The sequence below is a fragment of the Perca flavescens genome, chromosome 5 (genome assembly GCF_004354835.1).
Source record: "Perca flavescens isolate YP-PL-M2 chromosome 5, PFLA_1.0, whole genome shotgun sequence".
Lineage (NCBI taxonomy): Eukaryota > Metazoa > Chordata > Actinopteri > Perciformes > Percidae > Perca > Perca flavescens.
Genome location: NC_041335.1, coordinates 25218810 through 25236406, shown reverse-complemented (window position 1 = coordinate 25236406; position 17597 = coordinate 25218810). Strand labels below are relative to the sequence as shown.

The following is a 17597-nucleotide window of genomic DNA, read 5'->3' as shown; positions in this document are numbered from 1 at the left end:
TAAGGTGTTTATAGTCTTATTCCATATACAGCGTTGCTTCACAAAATGTGCATTTGTAATCAACCAAGAAGCTTTTGAGGAACACTTTATTCTCAACAGCATACAAACAAATTAGGCAATGTTTATACCGACAGAACTGCAGCATTTATAACCGTAAGTTGAGGTTGAGTGAATCAGATATTTTAACATTATTCCATCAATAATTATGTTTCTGAATGATAACCAGCCAGTGTAAAAACAGTTATCTGCATGTTTAGATGACCTGTACGACCTGACTACAGTCCTGGTTAGGATTCTTCCTTCTCATCTCCATGTGTGATGGTGTAGCAGAGGGACTTGTAGTCGATGTTGCCAGTTGGGTCAATGGGAGCGAGAGCGAAGGCCTGATCCACCTAGAGGTTTATGAGATGACAATTTTCCTGATGAAAATTATTTTCTTAAAGAATGGTTTGAGAGTTTGTGTTAAGATAGAAAACACAAACCTCCTCTGCTGTGAATTTATCAGCCTGGTTCATCAGTAACCGTTTAAACCTGGATAAACAAGACACAAATCATGTAAAAGGAGAGAATAAATAAGATACTGTAATTTTACAGCTATGGAAAATATGAAAAAGAATTAATAAAATCTATCTTACTCATCCTTATTAACAAAGCCGGTCCCATTGGGGTCAAAAAGTTTGAAGGCAGCAAGTATGGTGTCTTCAGGATCGGTGCCTGGAGGAAAACAAACCATCATCGAGCATCTTCTAAAAGTTCATAAAAAAAATTCAAAGGTGTGTTTGAAAATCTGTGAAAAGCTCTCACCATTGAGTTTCTCCCCAAAAAGAGTCAGAAACACGGTGAAGTTGATGGGACCCTTCCCCTCATTCAACATCGCATCAAGCTCCTCATCGTTGACATTAAGTTTCCCTGGTACACAATCAGGAATCAAACACACATACACACACACAAACCAATAAAATTTAAACAAATATATCAAATGCAATAACATAAGCAGGTTACATCAGTGGAGCCTTTTTATTTTTAGTTGAACATAAAGGTAAAGAAAATACCCAGCTGTCCATAGGTCTCCCTCAGGTCCTGCTTTTTGATAACACCATCTCGGTCTTGGTCAATGCAACCAAAAGCCTGTGGGACAAAGTCGAAAAAATAATAATGATACAGAATTAAGATTAAAAATTATAGAAATACTAAAAAGGAGATATTTCACCCTGCACAGCTTACAATAATCATTTATTTCATAACCAGATGTAAGAATGTACGTTGAGTTGCATTTCAGGCTTTTCTTTTCTTCTCAATGACAAGAAGTGAAACTAGTCATAAAAAGCATTATTAGTGAATAGTAAAAAATGTTTTGCTCATTCCAATCTGTGCATCTCCAAGGGACCCTCTACATCATTCACAATTGTTGAAAATTTAAATCGTTGAATTGATCTTTTATAAGGCTTCTTGTTCAAAGGAGCTGTTTTCTAAAAAACAATAGCCTGGGTAATTATGGCATAAATTAATTTTAAAATTTAAAACATTCATTCTATTTTCATTGTTCTTTGTAGAAATTTACAAAATGTAGGTTGTGCAAAAATGAACAACTGCTTTAAAGAATCAAGCTATTAACTCAAAAGTCCCTCTTGCATGGGGTAAAAAATCATTCTGATAGAGATTAATTAAACTAAATAAGTTAAAGCACTTATATTTCCATTTCCCTTCCCTTGCATGAATTTGAAAATCAAAAATCACAGGTTACTACACAAATTTCCTCCAAGAGATGTTTTAAAGGGAGCTGTTTGGAGGCAGGGCAAGATGCAGTACTGTACCTCCTTGAACTCCTGAATCTGGGACTGCTCAAACATGGAGAAGACATTGGAGCAAGACTTCTGTGCTCCCCTCTGTCTCTTATTGGAGGCCTTCTTACTTGCCTGAGAAGATGGACACAAACTCATTCGGTTTACATACTGATATTTTTGGACTCCAGAAGTATACAAAACAACTGCAATAGACAATAACAAAATGTGCTCTTAAATACACAGCAACCTCAATATGATAGAATAATAGTAATCCTTAATTGGGTTTTCTTCATCACTGACTCAAAGTATGGAAAGACCAAAACCGCTGATGACTTACCATGTCTGAATGATCGTACGTGGACTCCCAGTCGAGGTGTGATGTGGGGTGGGTTTTTATATATGGCCCAGCTTATCTTCTTCCTTCCTATAATAGCCTGTGGTGGGCAGCACAGCCCCTTACATGGCCATGGGTGCTCTCTGCGTGTCACTGAAGGTACCTGATAAGAGGTGAAGCAGACAGGATTCCTCTGGGCTAGAAAATGGAGATACGAACAGCAGAGAGGGAGAGAGGAGACAGGGGAACGTGACCTCTGACGTTTGACAGTCACTCAATCAAATAAGGTTCTATATATATTTTTCTAAATTCTATTCTTATGTTATCACTCTGATTTTAAAAATCTGTTTAAATGAAAATGAAAAGACTGTGATCAAATAAAACCATCTTAACAATATAGCAGCTGGTGTGTTATAAGTGAAATAACACTTCTCTTAAAACTCTATTGATTTACTTTGGACTGCACTTTCCTGTTACATTATACAGATGTGACAAAGAACCACAACTTCAAGATTTGTTTACAGGTTCACATAATCTAAAACACATTTGCTAATCCATCTCAGTCATATGGCAATTGGAAAAAACAATAACATAAATGTAAAGTGTTTTAGTTTAGTTTAATTAAGCAATGTAATTTACAGTTAAGCTTATTCAGATCCAAAGCACATTTCATCATATATGAAAAACTTCAACCTACTGGCTAAAACACATAAAGTTGTAAACATAATGTTTAAATATACAATACCAAGAAATATTTCATTGCTCACAAACCTGAAAATACTACAACAAAGCAATGAATTTGATTTAGTCATAGTTTACAACAGCATTCACAAAAAAATCCTTGTGTTATGTATGAACAAGTTTGCACAGGTATTATGATATATATCATCAATAATACATCAGCCATTTTTGAGATGGGCCAGTTCATACCCAAACACTATCAACAGGCAGTGATACGCAAGTTCAGAAACATTGAAATTGCTCAGGTTGGTCTGTTGCGACACTGTAACAAATGTAGTTTTTACAGCATTATTACTGTATAATGAACAGATGTTACTGTAGAACATGTATACAGCATGTAGATTTGCAAAGCATCATGGTCAAAATTCATTGGTGGGTGCATTAAACAGTAAATATCTTTTTGCTGTGAATCGAAATTTTGTAATTTTAACGGGATATTTTTTTCAGCAACAAAAACAGTAATCTGCCTTATATTATGTCATATTTTTGCACTATGCTACTACACTTTATTTAGTGTTGTCAACAAAAATGGTCATAGGGCCATCAGTCTAAAAATGTCTACATCTGTAAATAATTCCTTTTTATCTTTCCACTGCAGAGAAGAAGAACCCAGCCAAGGAAGAAGAATCCAGTTCAGAAACAATAAATGAAGTCTTAGACATTTTATTGTTTAAAATTCTACTGTTTTTTTTTTTACATGTTTTTATACATTTCCACTTTTAACTGAACATTTTAATTGCTTCCAGTGCTAGGATTTACGGTTTTGTTTGTAAAAAAAAATTACTTGAAAATATCTTGTGTCACAATTTTGTACAATGTCATGTTTATGTGTTTTTTTCACATTGAATCAATATTACTGGAATACATGTGACTGTCTTCACATGCAAGTCTCAGAAAGCAAATGTAAAGCAATATGGGACTTGCACACATCTTTATGATGAACAACTCCTTTATTATTACTATTTTTCTTTTTTATGTCTCTACAAGTACAGTCAAATTAACTATATCTCCTCAAATAATAAAACAATACATTAATCATGTTGAAAATCTTGAAATATGCATTCAAGATAAACAAAATAATTCCAGGGCATGCAGTTTACAGTCAGGGTGACTTGAACACAGAGGAAAGAGTTGTACCTTCAGGAAAGTAATTTTGTTGTTTACAAAATGAAACATGTTTACAAAATGAAAAATACAAAATAAATGTAAATTCAAATGATGAATGAATGTTGAATGAAGTGATACAATAAATATATAATATATTTTTGTGTGTGAAAAAAAGTGTCTTCATTTTACAGTATGTCATTATTTTACCGTTACATATTTACAGTACTAAAATGAATGCATTAACCCTTGTTACAGTAAAAATACAGTACCCTGTTACTGTTATAAGAGTTGCAGTACTGAGATTATTATTGTAATAACAATTACAGAATTTTACATGTACTGTGATTAAATTTACAGTAAGGATACTGTGAAATGGACTACAGCAACTTGCACGCTAATTGCTGCCAGCAAGTTTCTGTAAATGTCACAGTTTTCTTGTTACAGTTTACCAAATACAGTAGAATACAAGTTGCTTTCTTGTCTGTACATCTTCCAGTCGTCCAGTTTGCTGACATACATCATTCAGAGCCCGAAAAAGGTCAAAGCTGCCGACTGTGGATGACGTGTCATCAATGTTCTCAGATTAGAGTTCAGGCTTGCTTCACCGCTCTTCTGCCTTGAGACAGCTCAGTGCACACAGCTCCCTTTACTGTGTCAGCATGCATGCTGCCATCTTACAGGCCACTGCTGAGATAAGGGCGGCTCCACGACCGCTCCCCTCCTCCGACTGGATGAAGGTGATTTCACTGTGAGGCGTGAGGTCCCTGACTATTTTGTGGAACCTGTCACGGAAACTGAGATAGAGAAACAACATGTTTAATGCACAGAATCAGTCAAATTTCCATCTGTCCCACAGTTAAGAACATTTTAAAGCACTGCATTTTGGGCAAATCTTACCACATAATCATGTATTTCCTTTGCTTAGTAGGCTACTTGCATACAATATATTCGAAATCTAAGACATTCTAAAACATGGAGCATTACTCACCATGGGTGCAGCTTGTAGACAGATCCATCAACCCCCACTGTGATCTTCAGGGCTTCCTGGCTGCGTCGCTCCCGCATCAGGTTGATCACACCAGCAAGCCCGGCGCCGCACATATGAGCAGAGCGAGTGGAAACACTCTCACAGACCAGACGCACAATGTCACAGTCTAGCTCTGACGGCAGAACACCCAGCGAGGACAGGATGTTGTAGATTTGTTTTCTGTCCCCAGTGTCACTGAAGACAAAATGGCAAATGGCAAAAGGCAAAATTAAAAAGAGCCATAGTTTCTAGACCCACTATGTTCATAATATATAAATACTGATATTACTACTATGTTGATATATTATAGAAGTACCTTGTTACTGCAGGTAACCAAATTGCTTCCCCATATTTCCCATCAACCCAGTTATATAAGCTTATGTCATTAGCATACACATAGCGCAACAGGCTTTATATTAGTATTTGTTTTTGTGCTATTCCCCCTCTGTGCTTGTGAAAATGCAATGATTGCATACACATACATGAATAATGTCTATCAATTTCATCATTACTCATCTTTTGTCTGATTGTCTATAGTGGGTGGCCAACTGCAGCCAGGTTAGGATTCAATGGTTCTCACCTCTCCATCTGTGAGACGTAGCGTGTCTCAAAGCTGCCGCGTGTCTTCAGCAGCTCTGAGGCTTCACCGTTAAACAGAAGGTCTTCATTCACCAGCTTCATCAGAACAAGTCTGACCAGCTCACCCATATACTTCCCGCTGATCAGCTTCTCATATCTATAGGAGGCAAGAACAAAAGAAGTGACGGGTAACTTTAAATAAATATTGAAAGGAAGGGTACATGGGAAGAAGAACATGATCTCAAGAGAGGATGTTTAAATGGTGGAAGAAACAGGAAGGATATGTACGTCACAAAACACATGAGCAAACAACTTTCTCTTCTTTCAAAGAAAGAGACATGACAAGGATGCCAACGTCAATGCTAAAGAGGCTCAATGAGGCTGGGCTCAGCAGTTGTCTGTGTTAAGGGGCTGCCAGTGCAAAAGGTAAACAGTCATTAGGCCGACAGGCACTATGGCAAGCAGCGGAGAGGGGTCATTAATCTGACACCCCTACACGCTGACTGACCACTGACGTTAAGAGGGCTCTAGCCATTTACAAACATCTTCAGGAAAAACAACTGGTAGCCTAGCAACTACAGAACGACCTCAGGTGAGAGCATTGCCACAGAAGGATGATTAATTCATAAAAACAATAATAAGAGAATAAGGGAGGGAGAGTGTGGCACATTTTTAAATAACAGTGTGAATCTCTCACTCCCAGCACCTTTAATGACATACTACAATAAGCTTGAACACTTGAGTGCATACAGTAAAGGAAGTCAAAAGACATATAGAGTTGGGTCAAAAAAAGCTTTCCTATGTGTGAATTGGACTGCATGAACTTACAGCTGCTTTCCAGGGTTAATTGAGGTCTCGTCCACCACTCTGTCGTACTCCAGTCTGAACTCCTCCAGCTCCCCATTGTTTCCAAACGCCCCCCACTCTGTGTTCACACACATGCGGCCCTCCTCCCCTTCTACCAGCTCCACAGTCCTCATCTCCTCCATGTAACACGCATTACAACCAGTGCCTGGTAAACAAAAAGCAAAAATATGCACCATAGGTGTGCTTGAGTCCGCATGTCTCTGCACAGACGATGAGTGCATTTCAGTATCGCCTTAATTCTTGTGTGTGTTTATAACTACTTACCAACAATCATCCCGACTTCGCAGCTGCGATCCTCATAATAGCAGGAAATCATGGTGGCTACTGTGTCATTCACCATGGCAACCACATCCATCTCAAAGTCCTAAATGAAAACACCAAATCAGAATGCATTTAGAGTCATCCAGCTGTGAACAGGTGTTACAAATGAGTCTTGTGTTGTCTATTAAGAAAGCAGAGATTCTAATATGCAGTAACTCACCCCTCGTCTCTTGATAGCATCCCTGAGTAAACCCACAACATTGTTCCCTTCTGCTCCAGAAGCCTTGAAGCCTTTGGTCCAGTTAAGCAGGATACCCTGTGGAAAGGAAAAAAACAAACCTTAAATATATAAACCTTACAATACAAACGAAACTAAATCTGGCAAATATAGTGAATCAAAAAGAGCGATCTTAGTATTGTTTTTAAAGTATGTCCAATGTAAAGTATGACTTCCTACCTTGTCAATGTCCTCATGCCGTACAGGAAAGGAGAAGGTAAAACCCAGAGGAAGCTTCTTGTGCTTGATATGATGTTTGTCCAAAAAGTCTGACATACACTCTGCTATGTAGTCAAATAGCTGCAGAGAGAGTGAAAGAGAAGATATGATATGTGGAGGAACTGCACTATAATTAGTGCTAAGTTCATTCTGAGAACGCTAGAACATTGTTTACAGAAAAACACAAAGAATTTTCTTTGCCACTCTAAGATAGTTTTGAACAGTCACATAAAAGTGAAACTACAAATAAAAGCACTGATATCGCAAAACAAATTGCTTTGTAAATAAAAGAGGAACAGCTTACCATTTCAGCAGTGCCTGTCATGGCATCTTCAGGAATGGAGTACATCTGGTTCTTGGTCTCCACCTTCCAGCTCCTCTCCTCATCTTCACCCACCTTCACAAGCATCACACGGAAGTTCGTCCCCCCCAGGTCAAGAGCCAGGAAATCTCCTACCTCTGTCAAAACACACACTACATCTGAACGTGCACGTACTGGCTTTACCTGCACAGGTGATAATCATTACATTACATCTTGGTGACATCTGTGTGACTTTACCAAAAAAAAAAACTGATAATCTTAGAATGGAAGAATGAGTATCTACCTGATCCTTCAGGGGTGGAGCAGACATAAGTTGGAAGCATTTTGACACTGGCCTCTTCATGCGTCTCTAAACGCAGTCCTCTGTCCATCTCGCACTGCATCCTCTTCATGACTTCTTTTAGCTCCTCCTTCTTCAGCCTGAACTCTGACAGGATCTGATCAACCTGCAACGAGAGGAGAAAAGAACAGGTCAGGAGCTCGCACAGGGACTTATTATGTAGGCTAACTACAAAGAAAAAGAGAAGTGAGGTTTCACTTTTGAAAACAAGAAGTAAAAACCAGAAGAAGTAACAGCAAAAAAACAAAAAGGAATCAGAACACAGACAAATGAGATGCTAAAGAAAGAAAAAAATTATAAATACAAAACGATGAAATGAATGTGCAGAGGACTCTATGTTCTGCTTCAGAGTTCCCACATACAACCATATTTTCAGTAAAATACAGAACAAAGTAGCATCTGAACATCTAATACAATCAAGCTCCTCACCCAAAGTTTCTTCTGAAACAACATGCGTATAGACTGTGTGTAAAGACTATGGTTAATTCTCACATGGGATGAAAGCAATCATCCACAGCAATACCAAAGTTACAAATACTTAAACCTCAACAAAGTCTTACTGGACAGAGAAGTGAATCTTACCACGAGGATCTTATCAACCACAGAGCTGTAGCTACAAGGCATCTTCACCATCTGGTCGAGTTGAGAGCTGACACAAAGCATCTTCACAGGTTTAACTAAATGAGCCTCTGTGTGTGTTTCTAGGTGTGTGGTGAGTGTGTCCTCCCTGTGTGTGTGCAGAGTCAGTGAAGTGTGGGTAGCACTCAAGGAGAACCTCAGCTGTTTTTATGCTCAGCTGAAGTGGGCTGGCCACACCAGACGTAAACGCCAACCCTTTCCCAGACTCACCCCATCTGGCCATCAGGAATCAAACACAAACACACACACACACACACACACACACACACACACACACACACACACACACACACACACACACACACACACACACACACACACACACAGAAGTATAGCCTCTGTTCAAAAATCATGAAGTTCTATCATGATTGAATATACACAATTATTTCCTATCCTTTCTTGATAAAACAAATTAATTGACTTATTAAATGCATGCCCTATACTGACAATAAATTACATTCTGAACTATATGATGTGGCCTTCTTAATAGCTTTACAAATGTTGATCATTAATCAATTGATTTTGTGATATATGTTTTATGTACCATACATTAGGTTGTTTGTCTGTTATTCAGTTTAATTACTGTAATTTTGCCAGGACAGCTCTTTAAAAAGAGACTTTTCAGCCCAGTGATGTTATGCTTGTTTTAAGGTTATATGAACAAAAAAAACACATCATAATCTCAAAAAATCACTTTGATTTCGCAGTGTGAAGAACTGAATACCAATTACTGTTAGGGTATCTCAGATGGCATTTTAACCTAGCAACAAAGAGTTCAGATAAATTTGGTAAATCATTCTTTGCTTTCATGTGGCAAGGTATAACCTGTGACCCCATGCTCACTTAAGACAAATCAAATAAACTTGAACATGAACCCTGTGAATTTAGCTCTTTTTATTTACAAGAGCAATCTAATCCAATCCAATGCCACAGGATTGCTCAATCAGGGAACCTCAGAGGTCTAAAAGAGTTACGCATATATTTGTAAAATTAGTAACAAGTCTAAAATTAGCATCAGTAAGGAGTGAATGACCTCTAAAACTAACAATAGCATGCTGCAGGTGAAGGCCGCTTGTGCTTATCAGCTCCAGTAGTTTACCTAACCAGAGGCCAGAGCTTTTATTAGCTCTGACCTCTGGCTGTGGGGTGACAGTGACCCTCTCCCCCAGTGCCCTGATAGTAGGATTTCACACTGGGCTAAAGACACATACATTATGTAAAATATTTCAATATACTGCTCATAATGTATAGCCTCTAGCATGCAATATACCTCTTCAAATGTGTAAATGACCTCTTAAGTAGACAACATCACATCTCATCAAGCTTCATGTCACTTAATGAATAAAATCTTTAAACAGAAGATGCCATGTCTTGTACTGATGCAACCTTACAACACTCACTTTTTTGTGCAGTTGCCTTACCCACAATCTAATCACTTTTTGCAATGATTTAATGGCTACATATTAACTTAAGTATATTGGCTACTATTACTGTGACAGTAGTAGTAGGCTAGATAGATAGATAGATAGATAGATAGATAGATAGATAGATAGATAGATAGATAGATAGATAGATAGATAGATACATAGATAGATAGATAGATAGATAGATAGATAGATAGATAGATAGATAGATAGATAGATAGATAGATAATGAATGGATCAAAAACAAATGAAATTGCATGTATAATTCTAAAATGTACAAGTTGCTCTGCTACAGTTTGAGAGCTTTATCAAGATTACTTTTGTCAATCTGATTTTTAAATGTGTGAACAATCTCGCCCCAGCTGTACTTTCTGTCCATATGTCACAAAAACAAATAGCAATAGCTACTAGGGAATTATCATATGGCAACTGCAGGGTGGCACAGTGCAAAACTACTTTCAGTTAGTCATCTTTTTGAGTAAAAGAAATACATTTTTGGAATTCTCTACCAAAGGAAATAAAGACAAACTGATCTGAAAATGTTTAAAGAAAAGGTGAAACAAAACCAGACCTGGTCATGTATAGGCTACACACAGAGATACACATAGATAAACATACCTTCTCATGAAGACTTTGCATGCACCCATAAAATGATGCACATACACATGGAATGAGGGAACATAGCCTACACACATGCACTATGTAAAATGATTGTAATGTAATGTAAATATTGTAATTGTAGCCTATACAAGCCTATGCCACTATTTATAATGTTTGGTCAATTTAACTATTGCTCTTTTGGTAACATGTTATGACCTTTTTAAGTAGAAAAAGCCTAACCAGGGATAGGTGTCGCAAATTAGCCTTGGCTAGAAATCCTATAATTAACTATTTTTTTTTGGTATTTACCTTATCCATCGTACCACGACGAGGATTAAATCCTAAATGCCCCGCCGACCATCAGTCGTCTGCAGTGGAAATTCCGTCGTTCCTCCCAAGTTTCTGCTGTTATGGTGTTTTAACTCCCCGTCCGTAAAAAGAAAATGTTATCCTTTTATGGGAAACGTTATTATATTCCCAGCACTTCTGATCTACATAATGTTCAGCAGCTAGTCTGAATGACATTTACATATCTGCAGTATTTTCAAGGCCTATAGTGAACAGTGAAAGGAAATCTTTGGGAAAGCAGTGTAGAAGAGCTAAAGAAAAGCCCATGGATTTTTCTTTTCTTGCAAATATTTTAAGGGGAAAACATTCTTCATCTTCATTCATACATAAATCTATGCATCGATTTTCATTATTAGGCCTATTGATATCGTACGAAAAAAGATATAGGCCTACTGATTCATCTTCATTCCTGTAGATATATTATGTAAAAACCTTTGGATTTATCTTCATTCTTGCAGTTAACACGTCCAGTTAACTACCGCATCGGCGCACTGGATGTGCCATCTGCTCCAACAGGCATGCAAAAAGAAAAATAGATTAAAACATTGGATTTCCTCTTCAAAACTTCATTGCAGAGATGTCAGCCTTACAATTTAGAGCAGAAAAAATATTAGGCAAACCTCCAGTAAGCTGGCCTTAATGACCATGTTACCTCAATATCTTAACGCAACCAAAACTAGTTCCAGGAAAGGATGCCTGGCTGGTGCAGCTGTCCTGTCAACGTATGCACCTAAAGGCTTAGCGGTTTCCATGCCAAAACAATTTCAATGCGTTGCCTTGGAAATGAATTACCCGCACACTTCTGCCATGGAAAACACTTACCACTGAGTTAAGTAGCCAGGAGGAAATTGTTAAATGGAGCAAGATCACCAGAGAAAACATCAATTGGGGGTGTCACGTTTTTGGTAAAAACGCTTTAAAGCTTTAAAGCAACTTATGCTCAGTAAGAAATGGGCTATTGGTATTATCCCCAAGGAAGAAAGTCCCCCCCCGGTTAGACTAATCAATAAATTAATTAATTCAGTCAACATAGGCTACAATGACAGATTGTCATTAAAATACAGAATAAAGGCTGCTTTTGAAAGAAAACTATGTTGATGCTGAGGTCTCTCTGCAGCCAACAGTTAAAACCTGTATTTTATTTTATTGTGCGTTTGAGGAAAAGTTAATATTATCCGTTTCAATTTGAAAATTATTTAAAAGTACAAGATCGTCCACTGATTGACTCTAGCATTACATTACATACTTTAAACAACATTTATCTTGTATCCAGTCGGAACTATGACCATACCGGCGTGTTTGTTTCCTCCGGAGCAAATATCCCGTTGAATCGTCTGAGGATCTTGTGACGTGGTGATTGGTCACTGAAAACTACTTAGCCGGCTAGTTAGCGGTAACTACATTGTGATCAAGCCGCCGGACGTCTGCTATACGCATTAACGAGTTTTAGTTTATATGGAATAAAAAGTTTATTCGGTTGTTTTACGGGAATCAAACTATTTGCTGCTGATTTGTCTGGTAAGTAAGCTAAGGCCTCACGAAGACCAAATAGCATCCGTAGCTAGCTAGCAGTATGCTTGATATGATTTCAGAAATGTAACATAGCTTTGCAGGTTTTAAACGGCATTTACATAAATACTAGCATTTGATAAGTTTGTACTACTTAGTGTCAGTTAACCAATGGCCTGAAGAAAAAAAGATTTACTCAAGCGGAGCATGATGACTAACGATAGTTGGTTAGCTTGGTAGCTAATACTAAGGCGGCTAGCACTTGTCAACTGTGCTAACGTTATTCAAGTTTCTTTAGCTGCGTTATTGTTAGCAGAGAAGCTAGCTGGCTGAGCTCGATAAGAAATATTGCTCTCATGTGATTCTGATTGTTTCATCCTCCAAATTAGATCCTCAGGGCTGTGGGATCGTATCTGCTGTGACTGACTGACTGACCAGAACTCACACGGCGGCAGCATGAAGCTCTACAGCCTCAGCATCCACCATAAAGGAGCGACCAAAGCCAACCTCCTTAAATCGGCCTATGACCTCTCCTCCTTCAGCTTCTTTCAGCGATCCAGGTGGGTCGACTCGATATAACCAGTATCTGACTGAATAAACCTTTTTTATGTGTTTTCATTTTCTGTGTGTAGATCGCAGAGTGTGCAATTAGTAACATCGTGATCTGTCTGAAGTAAGTTGGTTTGGTTTTGCAGGATATGTTATAGTTGATCACAAGCCACAATACAGTCTTGTTGACAAAATAAATCCGAGAAATACATCCTGGACTCTAGCTGTTATGCATTGCAGAAAAGCAAACTCGAGGCTTTGAACAGGAATATAGCAATCATAATAAACTGATTAATATAACCCAAAAGATTCTTTTCTTTTTCTGGTACAGCACATTGACATATTCAGTATAATGATGTCCCACCATGTTTAGCAGGGGGCGTGTTTACATTAGATGGTCACTGCACCAAACACAACGATCTTTTGACATTAAAATGATTGACAGTGTTTAGTCTAAATAATGTTGCCTGGTCATACTGTGCTTCCACCAGTGACATTGTTTTGGTTTGTTTAGTGTTCAGGAGTTCATGACCTTCACCAGTGCCTTGATTGTTGAACGGACATCACAAGGAACCCGTGCCTCTGTCAAAGAACAAGGTAAAAATGAGCAGGTTCAGCCCAATCTGCAAATTTAAAAAGTTAATTTCAAATTGTAATAACACTTACGTAGTTCTCACTAGGTCTGGTGCCACCCAGTCTATGTGACAGTATCAACTTTGTGTTTTGTGTGAAGCAGGTGCATAATATTTACAATACAAGGGGCATGCTGGTGGCCGAGTGGTTAAGATGTACAGCATATAACAAGTCATACTCAAAAATAATAAAAAATGTGCAACAACACGTTTCATAAAGCCTATGGTCAGCACGATGGCATGATATGCAAACATCATGCATTCTGGCTGTGCTGTTCCTAACATTTGTTTGAAAATCTATCACTTTTACTTCTGTTTTTCTTAACAAAGTGACGTGGCAACTTGCTTTGGGTTAACCTGTACCATAAGAACAGGACCTGCCATTTTCTTTTTTATCACAGTTCTGTTTTGATCATGCCATACGTGGTTTCTCTTTCTTTTAGAGTACCTGTGCCATGTGTATGTAAGAAATGACAACCTGAGCGCTGTAGTCATTGCAGACACTGAATACCCACAGAGAGTCTGTTTCACATTGCTAGACAAGGTGGGTGCAAAAACGTGTAAACAATAACACATACTTATTGCACTTTGCTGTCAACTTCAAAACTGAGATTGCTGTCTGGTTGTTTTTAGGTATTAGAGGAGTTCTCCAGGCAAGTGGACAGTATAGACTGGCCCTCTGGTAATCCTGAAACTATAAACTACAAAGCTCTGGATGTTCACCTTTCTAAATACCAGGTCAGTTTGTTATCTCTTTATCAGAATATGTGATCATAAAAATATGTTTGGGGGATGCATAGCAGGGTGTCTGGTTGTCCTACCCCAGGATATTTTGAGCATTAAACACTTAATTTCCTACATTCTAATTCATCTTTATGCACCGATTTATGTTGGAAATTTATTATTACATATTATTTTATTTATGTGAGGGAAAAACACAAAATTCAGGAGACAGGTGGCATGATGACATGACAAAATTATTTGTTTGGCCTTTATTGCCTTTATTGATAGGACAGATTAAGACAGGAAAGTGGGAGAGAGATTGTGAATGACATGCAGCAAAGGGCCGCAGGTCAGAAGTGAACCCGCGGCCGCTGCGACAAGGACCGAGCCTCCGTACATGGGGCGCACGCTCAACCAGGTGAGCTTACCAAGCACCCCGACTACGAGGAGTTTTTTTTACCGTTATGAAAACGTCTCAGTTGTATACGGATGCCACTATATCAGACGGCAGTGCAGCCTCCCGCGGACAGGCCCACATCCGGCTTCGCTGCCATCTTGGACCTGCAGTTGGAGCTCCGGCGGGGGGGCTGAGAGCTCCTCCTCTGGCCAGGAGCAGAGCTTCACCTCGCTGCGTCACAGGGGTCCGGTACAGCCTGACTCTGGACAGTAAAACTGATTAGCGCTAGCTTCACAGCGGAGTGTTCAGGTCCAGTCAGAACAATGCAGCATAGCTAGTTTATCAGCGCCAGCTGCGTGTGAAAAACATAGCGGCTGTGGATGAGAATGGAGATGACTGCTGGAAGTCAAAGACGTTTTTGACGCTGGTGATTTTCCTTTGCCGCTGGCTAAAACCTCTGGGTCGAGCCAAAAAGTCATCCATGCAGGAAAAACCCTATGATAGCCTATGAGTATGACTAGATTGTGATTGTGTACTGAGAACAATATCAGATTCCCTTGGGTGACTTAATAGTTGCCAAATTTCTTATGTCATTTTACACTGTTTGCTAGATAGTATTGAAACCTATAGATGGATGCATGGTTATGAAATTTGGCCGATCAAAGATCTTTTCTATGAAGTGTTGCTAAATGATGACCATGCAATACCAGTGTACATGATTTTTTTTTTTTTTTTTTTCCCAGAACCCCAGGGAAGCAGATGCAATGACCAAAGTGCAGGCAGAGCTGGATGAGACTAAGATCATTTTGGTAAGATACCTCCCTAAGCTGAGACTCAATACTTTACATACTCTTGGACATATTTTCACATTACTCACTTACATTTGAGGAAATCGGGCCAGGAAAGTACTTAAAGGCCCTGAACACCCACACAGGTGTTTATAGTCAATGTGGCTGATTGGACCTTTTCCAGGACTGTGTGGGTGTGGTTAGACTGAGCGATTGACATCTTCCTGAGTCCACTGTTAGTGTTGTTGCACCTGTTAGGGTGGGATGAATGACACCTTTGTCTTCCTTATTGGTAGAAAGAATTTGTGACCTAATAAGTTCCCATCAAAGCTCCAGCCCACTAGATCTGGGCGATATGGAGAAAATCAAATATCCCGATATTTTTAACCAAATGCATCAATGTCGATATTGTAGGGTTGACAATTGGTGCTTTCACAAAATATTTACACATTGAGATTTTTGATAAATAATCATCTGTTATGTTGATATATATAACTATGTGGGTAAAGGCAAATAATGGAACAGCTAAAACAGTCGGGTGTGTTCAGAAAATGACATCACTCTACTGTAATGCAGCCTTTAAAACCAGGAAAAGGTAACACTTTTGTTATATCAGGATATTACGATATCCAAAATTTAAGACAATATCTAGCCTCATATATCTATCGATACAATATTGATATATTGCCCAGCCCTATGGCCCACCTTCAACCTGAAAAGATCAGCCAGAATAACTGAAAACACTTGTGGGTGTTCAGAGGCTTTAAGAAGGTGTAGGAACCCTGTCCATCAAAGTGTGGCTCTACATCCCTGAAACAATATGTTGCTATTCCAGAGCATTTGTCAAGTCAAAATCTTTACACTGCACAATATTTCATAAACAAATATTGTTTCTGTAGCACAACACCATGGAAAGTCTGTTGGAGAGAGGAGAGAAACTGGATGATCTTGTGGCAAAGTCAGAGCACCTGGGAAACCAGTCCAAAGCCTTCTATAAGACTGTGAGTACTGACAACTCGCCTTGTTGACACTGGACTGAAAGTCTATAATGGCCATCCACTGTTTAGATGCCAGACTGTGCACGTGACATGTGTGTTCATGTCAACTCTGCAGGCACGAAAACAGAACTCATGCTGTGAAGTCATGTGATGCCGCTGCCTTGTCCTCGTGGACACGCCTCTCTCTGCCTTTCTGCTTTTCCTACAACTCCCATCACGCACCAGCCACCAGCTCTCAACACAAAGGACAGAACAGACACTGTCTAATCCGGGATGGCGTGCCGTGGATGAGAGCACAGAGGGTGGAAGGTGGTGGCCAGTCTTAAGTGTGACTTGTCCGGATTGTGACTGATGGGGGCTGAAGGAGTGATGGGGTTTGGTCGGGGGAAAGAAGTAACAACATTTGATTTATTTTTAACCTTTCAAAGGGTAAACATCTGTGTGGTGTTTCAATACCAGCTGCAAACATAATAGTGTGACGTTGTGTATCGGTGATGTGTTGTTGAAACGTCTTCAAACCATTTAATATTATTAAGATTGAATCAAAACTTGATAGTTTGATTTCAGCTCTTAAAATTCTCAAGAGTATTAACCACAATTATACTTCTGCTTCAAGGCAACTCTGACAATCTCACGGTCTTATCTTGTGATTTCATAAACTGCGTCAGCGTTTCGGTTCAATTCTTCAAAACCCCGACAATTTTTCTTGCAGGTGTAACCTTTGTTGCCCACTAGGTGGCCCTCTTTATTTACTTTATTGCTCCCATGAGCCTCAGCATTGCGGCAAATGTAAAAACTGAGCCAAGACTGCAAGTGGCTGCTTGGGTGTGTAATTTAAAAAAATCACCAAATTTTACAATTATTTTGAAATGTCTTTGCTAGACTGGATTAAGTTACATGACTGCTTTGATTTTTTTTTTTTTTTCATATTTGTTAAATGAAACCTTAAACATTCCCACTTTTGGTGAGTGTGTTGTTGAGTGATTACGCATCTTAAAGCTGATGAGAAGTGGGAGAATAGATGTGAAATGTAGAGAGATGTTTCTTCATAGACGCAGCCTTATTGCAGTGTGGCTAACATGTAACACCCTGTCCTGTTTAGAGACGATGTCTTATACGAAGGACAGGACTC

At 38.8% G+C, this 17597-nt stretch overlaps 3 protein-coding genes across 11 annotated transcripts; 1 reads left to right on the top strand and 2 right to left on the bottom strand.

The window, feature by feature from the left end:
- Positions 1 to 287: 287 nt before the first annotated feature.
- Positions 288 to 1940, bottom strand: myl7 (myosin, light chain 7, regulatory). The gene is made up of 6 exons (XM_028578048.1): positions 1815 to 1940; positions 1053 to 1128; positions 805 to 909; positions 636 to 714; positions 483 to 531; positions 288 to 392 (listed from the first exon to the last, which is right to left on the bottom strand). Exons 1-6 carry the CDS (start codon positions 1938 to 1940, stop codon positions 288 to 290), a joined length of 540 nt encoding a protein of 179 aa, XP_028433849.1.
- Positions 1941 to 3590: 1650 nt separating this feature from the next.
- gck (glucokinase (hexokinase 4)) lies at positions 3591 to 12675 on the bottom strand. Of its 9 annotated transcripts, none has more exons than XM_028578127.1 (12): positions 12161 to 12675; positions 11302 to 11373; positions 10831 to 10972; positions 7802 to 7964; positions 7501 to 7670; positions 7158 to 7277; positions 6921 to 7016; positions 6704 to 6803; positions 6401 to 6584; positions 5574 to 5729; positions 4955 to 5188; positions 3591 to 4760 (listed from the first exon to the last, which is right to left on the bottom strand). In XM_028578127.1, the coding sequence occupies exons 3-12, from the start codon at positions 10837 to 10839 to the stop codon at positions 4613 to 4615; spliced, it is 1380 nt and encodes a 459-aa protein (XP_028433928.1). In that variant the 5' UTR covers positions 10840 to 10972; positions 11302 to 11373; positions 12161 to 12675; the 3' UTR covers positions 3591 to 4612. The 9 variants fall into 9 exon arrangements, with proteins under 9 accessions (XP_028433928.1, XP_028433929.1, XP_028433927.1 ...); XM_028578128.1 differs by having other exon boundaries at positions 10831 to 10943; XM_028578126.1 differs by lacking the exon at positions 10831 to 10972.
- On the top strand, positions 12157 to 17085 carry ykt6 (YKT6 v-SNARE homolog (S. cerevisiae)). Its single transcript, XM_028578130.1, has 8 exons — positions 12157 to 12387; positions 12768 to 12938; positions 13442 to 13524; positions 14003 to 14103; positions 14193 to 14297; positions 15423 to 15488; positions 16367 to 16468; positions 16581 to 17085. Exons 2-8 carry the CDS (start codon positions 12835 to 12837, stop codon positions 16614 to 16616), a joined length of 597 nt encoding a protein of 198 aa, XP_028433931.1. The 5' UTR covers positions 12157 to 12387; positions 12768 to 12834; the 3' UTR covers positions 16617 to 17085.
- Positions 17086 to 17597: the final 512 nt, after the last annotated feature.

What these genes read in the sequence shown, in the direction of transcription:
- myl7 (XM_028578048.1), bottom strand. Translation starts at nt 1,940, where the DNA reads ATGAGTTTGTGTCCATCTTCTCAGGCAAGTAAGAAGGCCTCCAATAAG. An exon ending in AGATTCAGGAGTTCAAGGAG is followed by an intron (nt 1,129 to 1,814) that starts GTACAGTACTGC and finishes TTTGTCCCACAG; the next exon opens with GCTTTTGGTTGCATTGACCA. An exon ending in GGCTTTGTTAATAAGGATGA is followed by an intron (nt 532 to 635) that starts GTAAGATAGATT and finishes TTGTTTATCCAG; the next exon opens with GTTTAAACGGTTACTGATGA.
- gck (XM_028578121.1), bottom strand. Translation starts at nt 11,751, where the DNA reads ATGTTTTCTCTGGTGATCTTGCTCCATTTAACAATTTCCTCCTGGCTA. An exon ending in TGACAGGCACTGCTGAAATG is followed by an intron (nt 7,278 to 7,500) that starts GTAAGCTGTTCC and finishes CTCTCTCTGCAG; the next exon opens with CTATTTGACTACATAGCAGA. An exon ending in CGAAGTCGGGATGATTGTTG is followed by an intron (nt 6,585 to 6,703) that starts GTAAGTAGTTAT and finishes TTTGTTTACCAG; the next exon opens with GCACTGGTTGTAATGCGTGT.
- ykt6 (XM_028578130.1), top strand. Translation starts at nt 12,835, where the DNA reads ATGAAGCTCTACAGCCTCAGCATCCACCATAAAGGAGCGACCAAAGCC. An exon ending in TGCCTCTGTCAAAGAACAAG is followed by an intron (nt 13,525 to 14,002) that starts GTAAAAATGAGC and finishes TCTTTCTTTTAG; the next exon opens with AGTACCTGTGCCATGTGTAT. An exon ending in GTTTCACATTGCTAGACAAG is followed by an intron (nt 14,104 to 14,192) that starts GTGGGTGCAAAA and finishes GGTTGTTTTTAG; the next exon opens with GTATTAGAGGAGTTCTCCAG.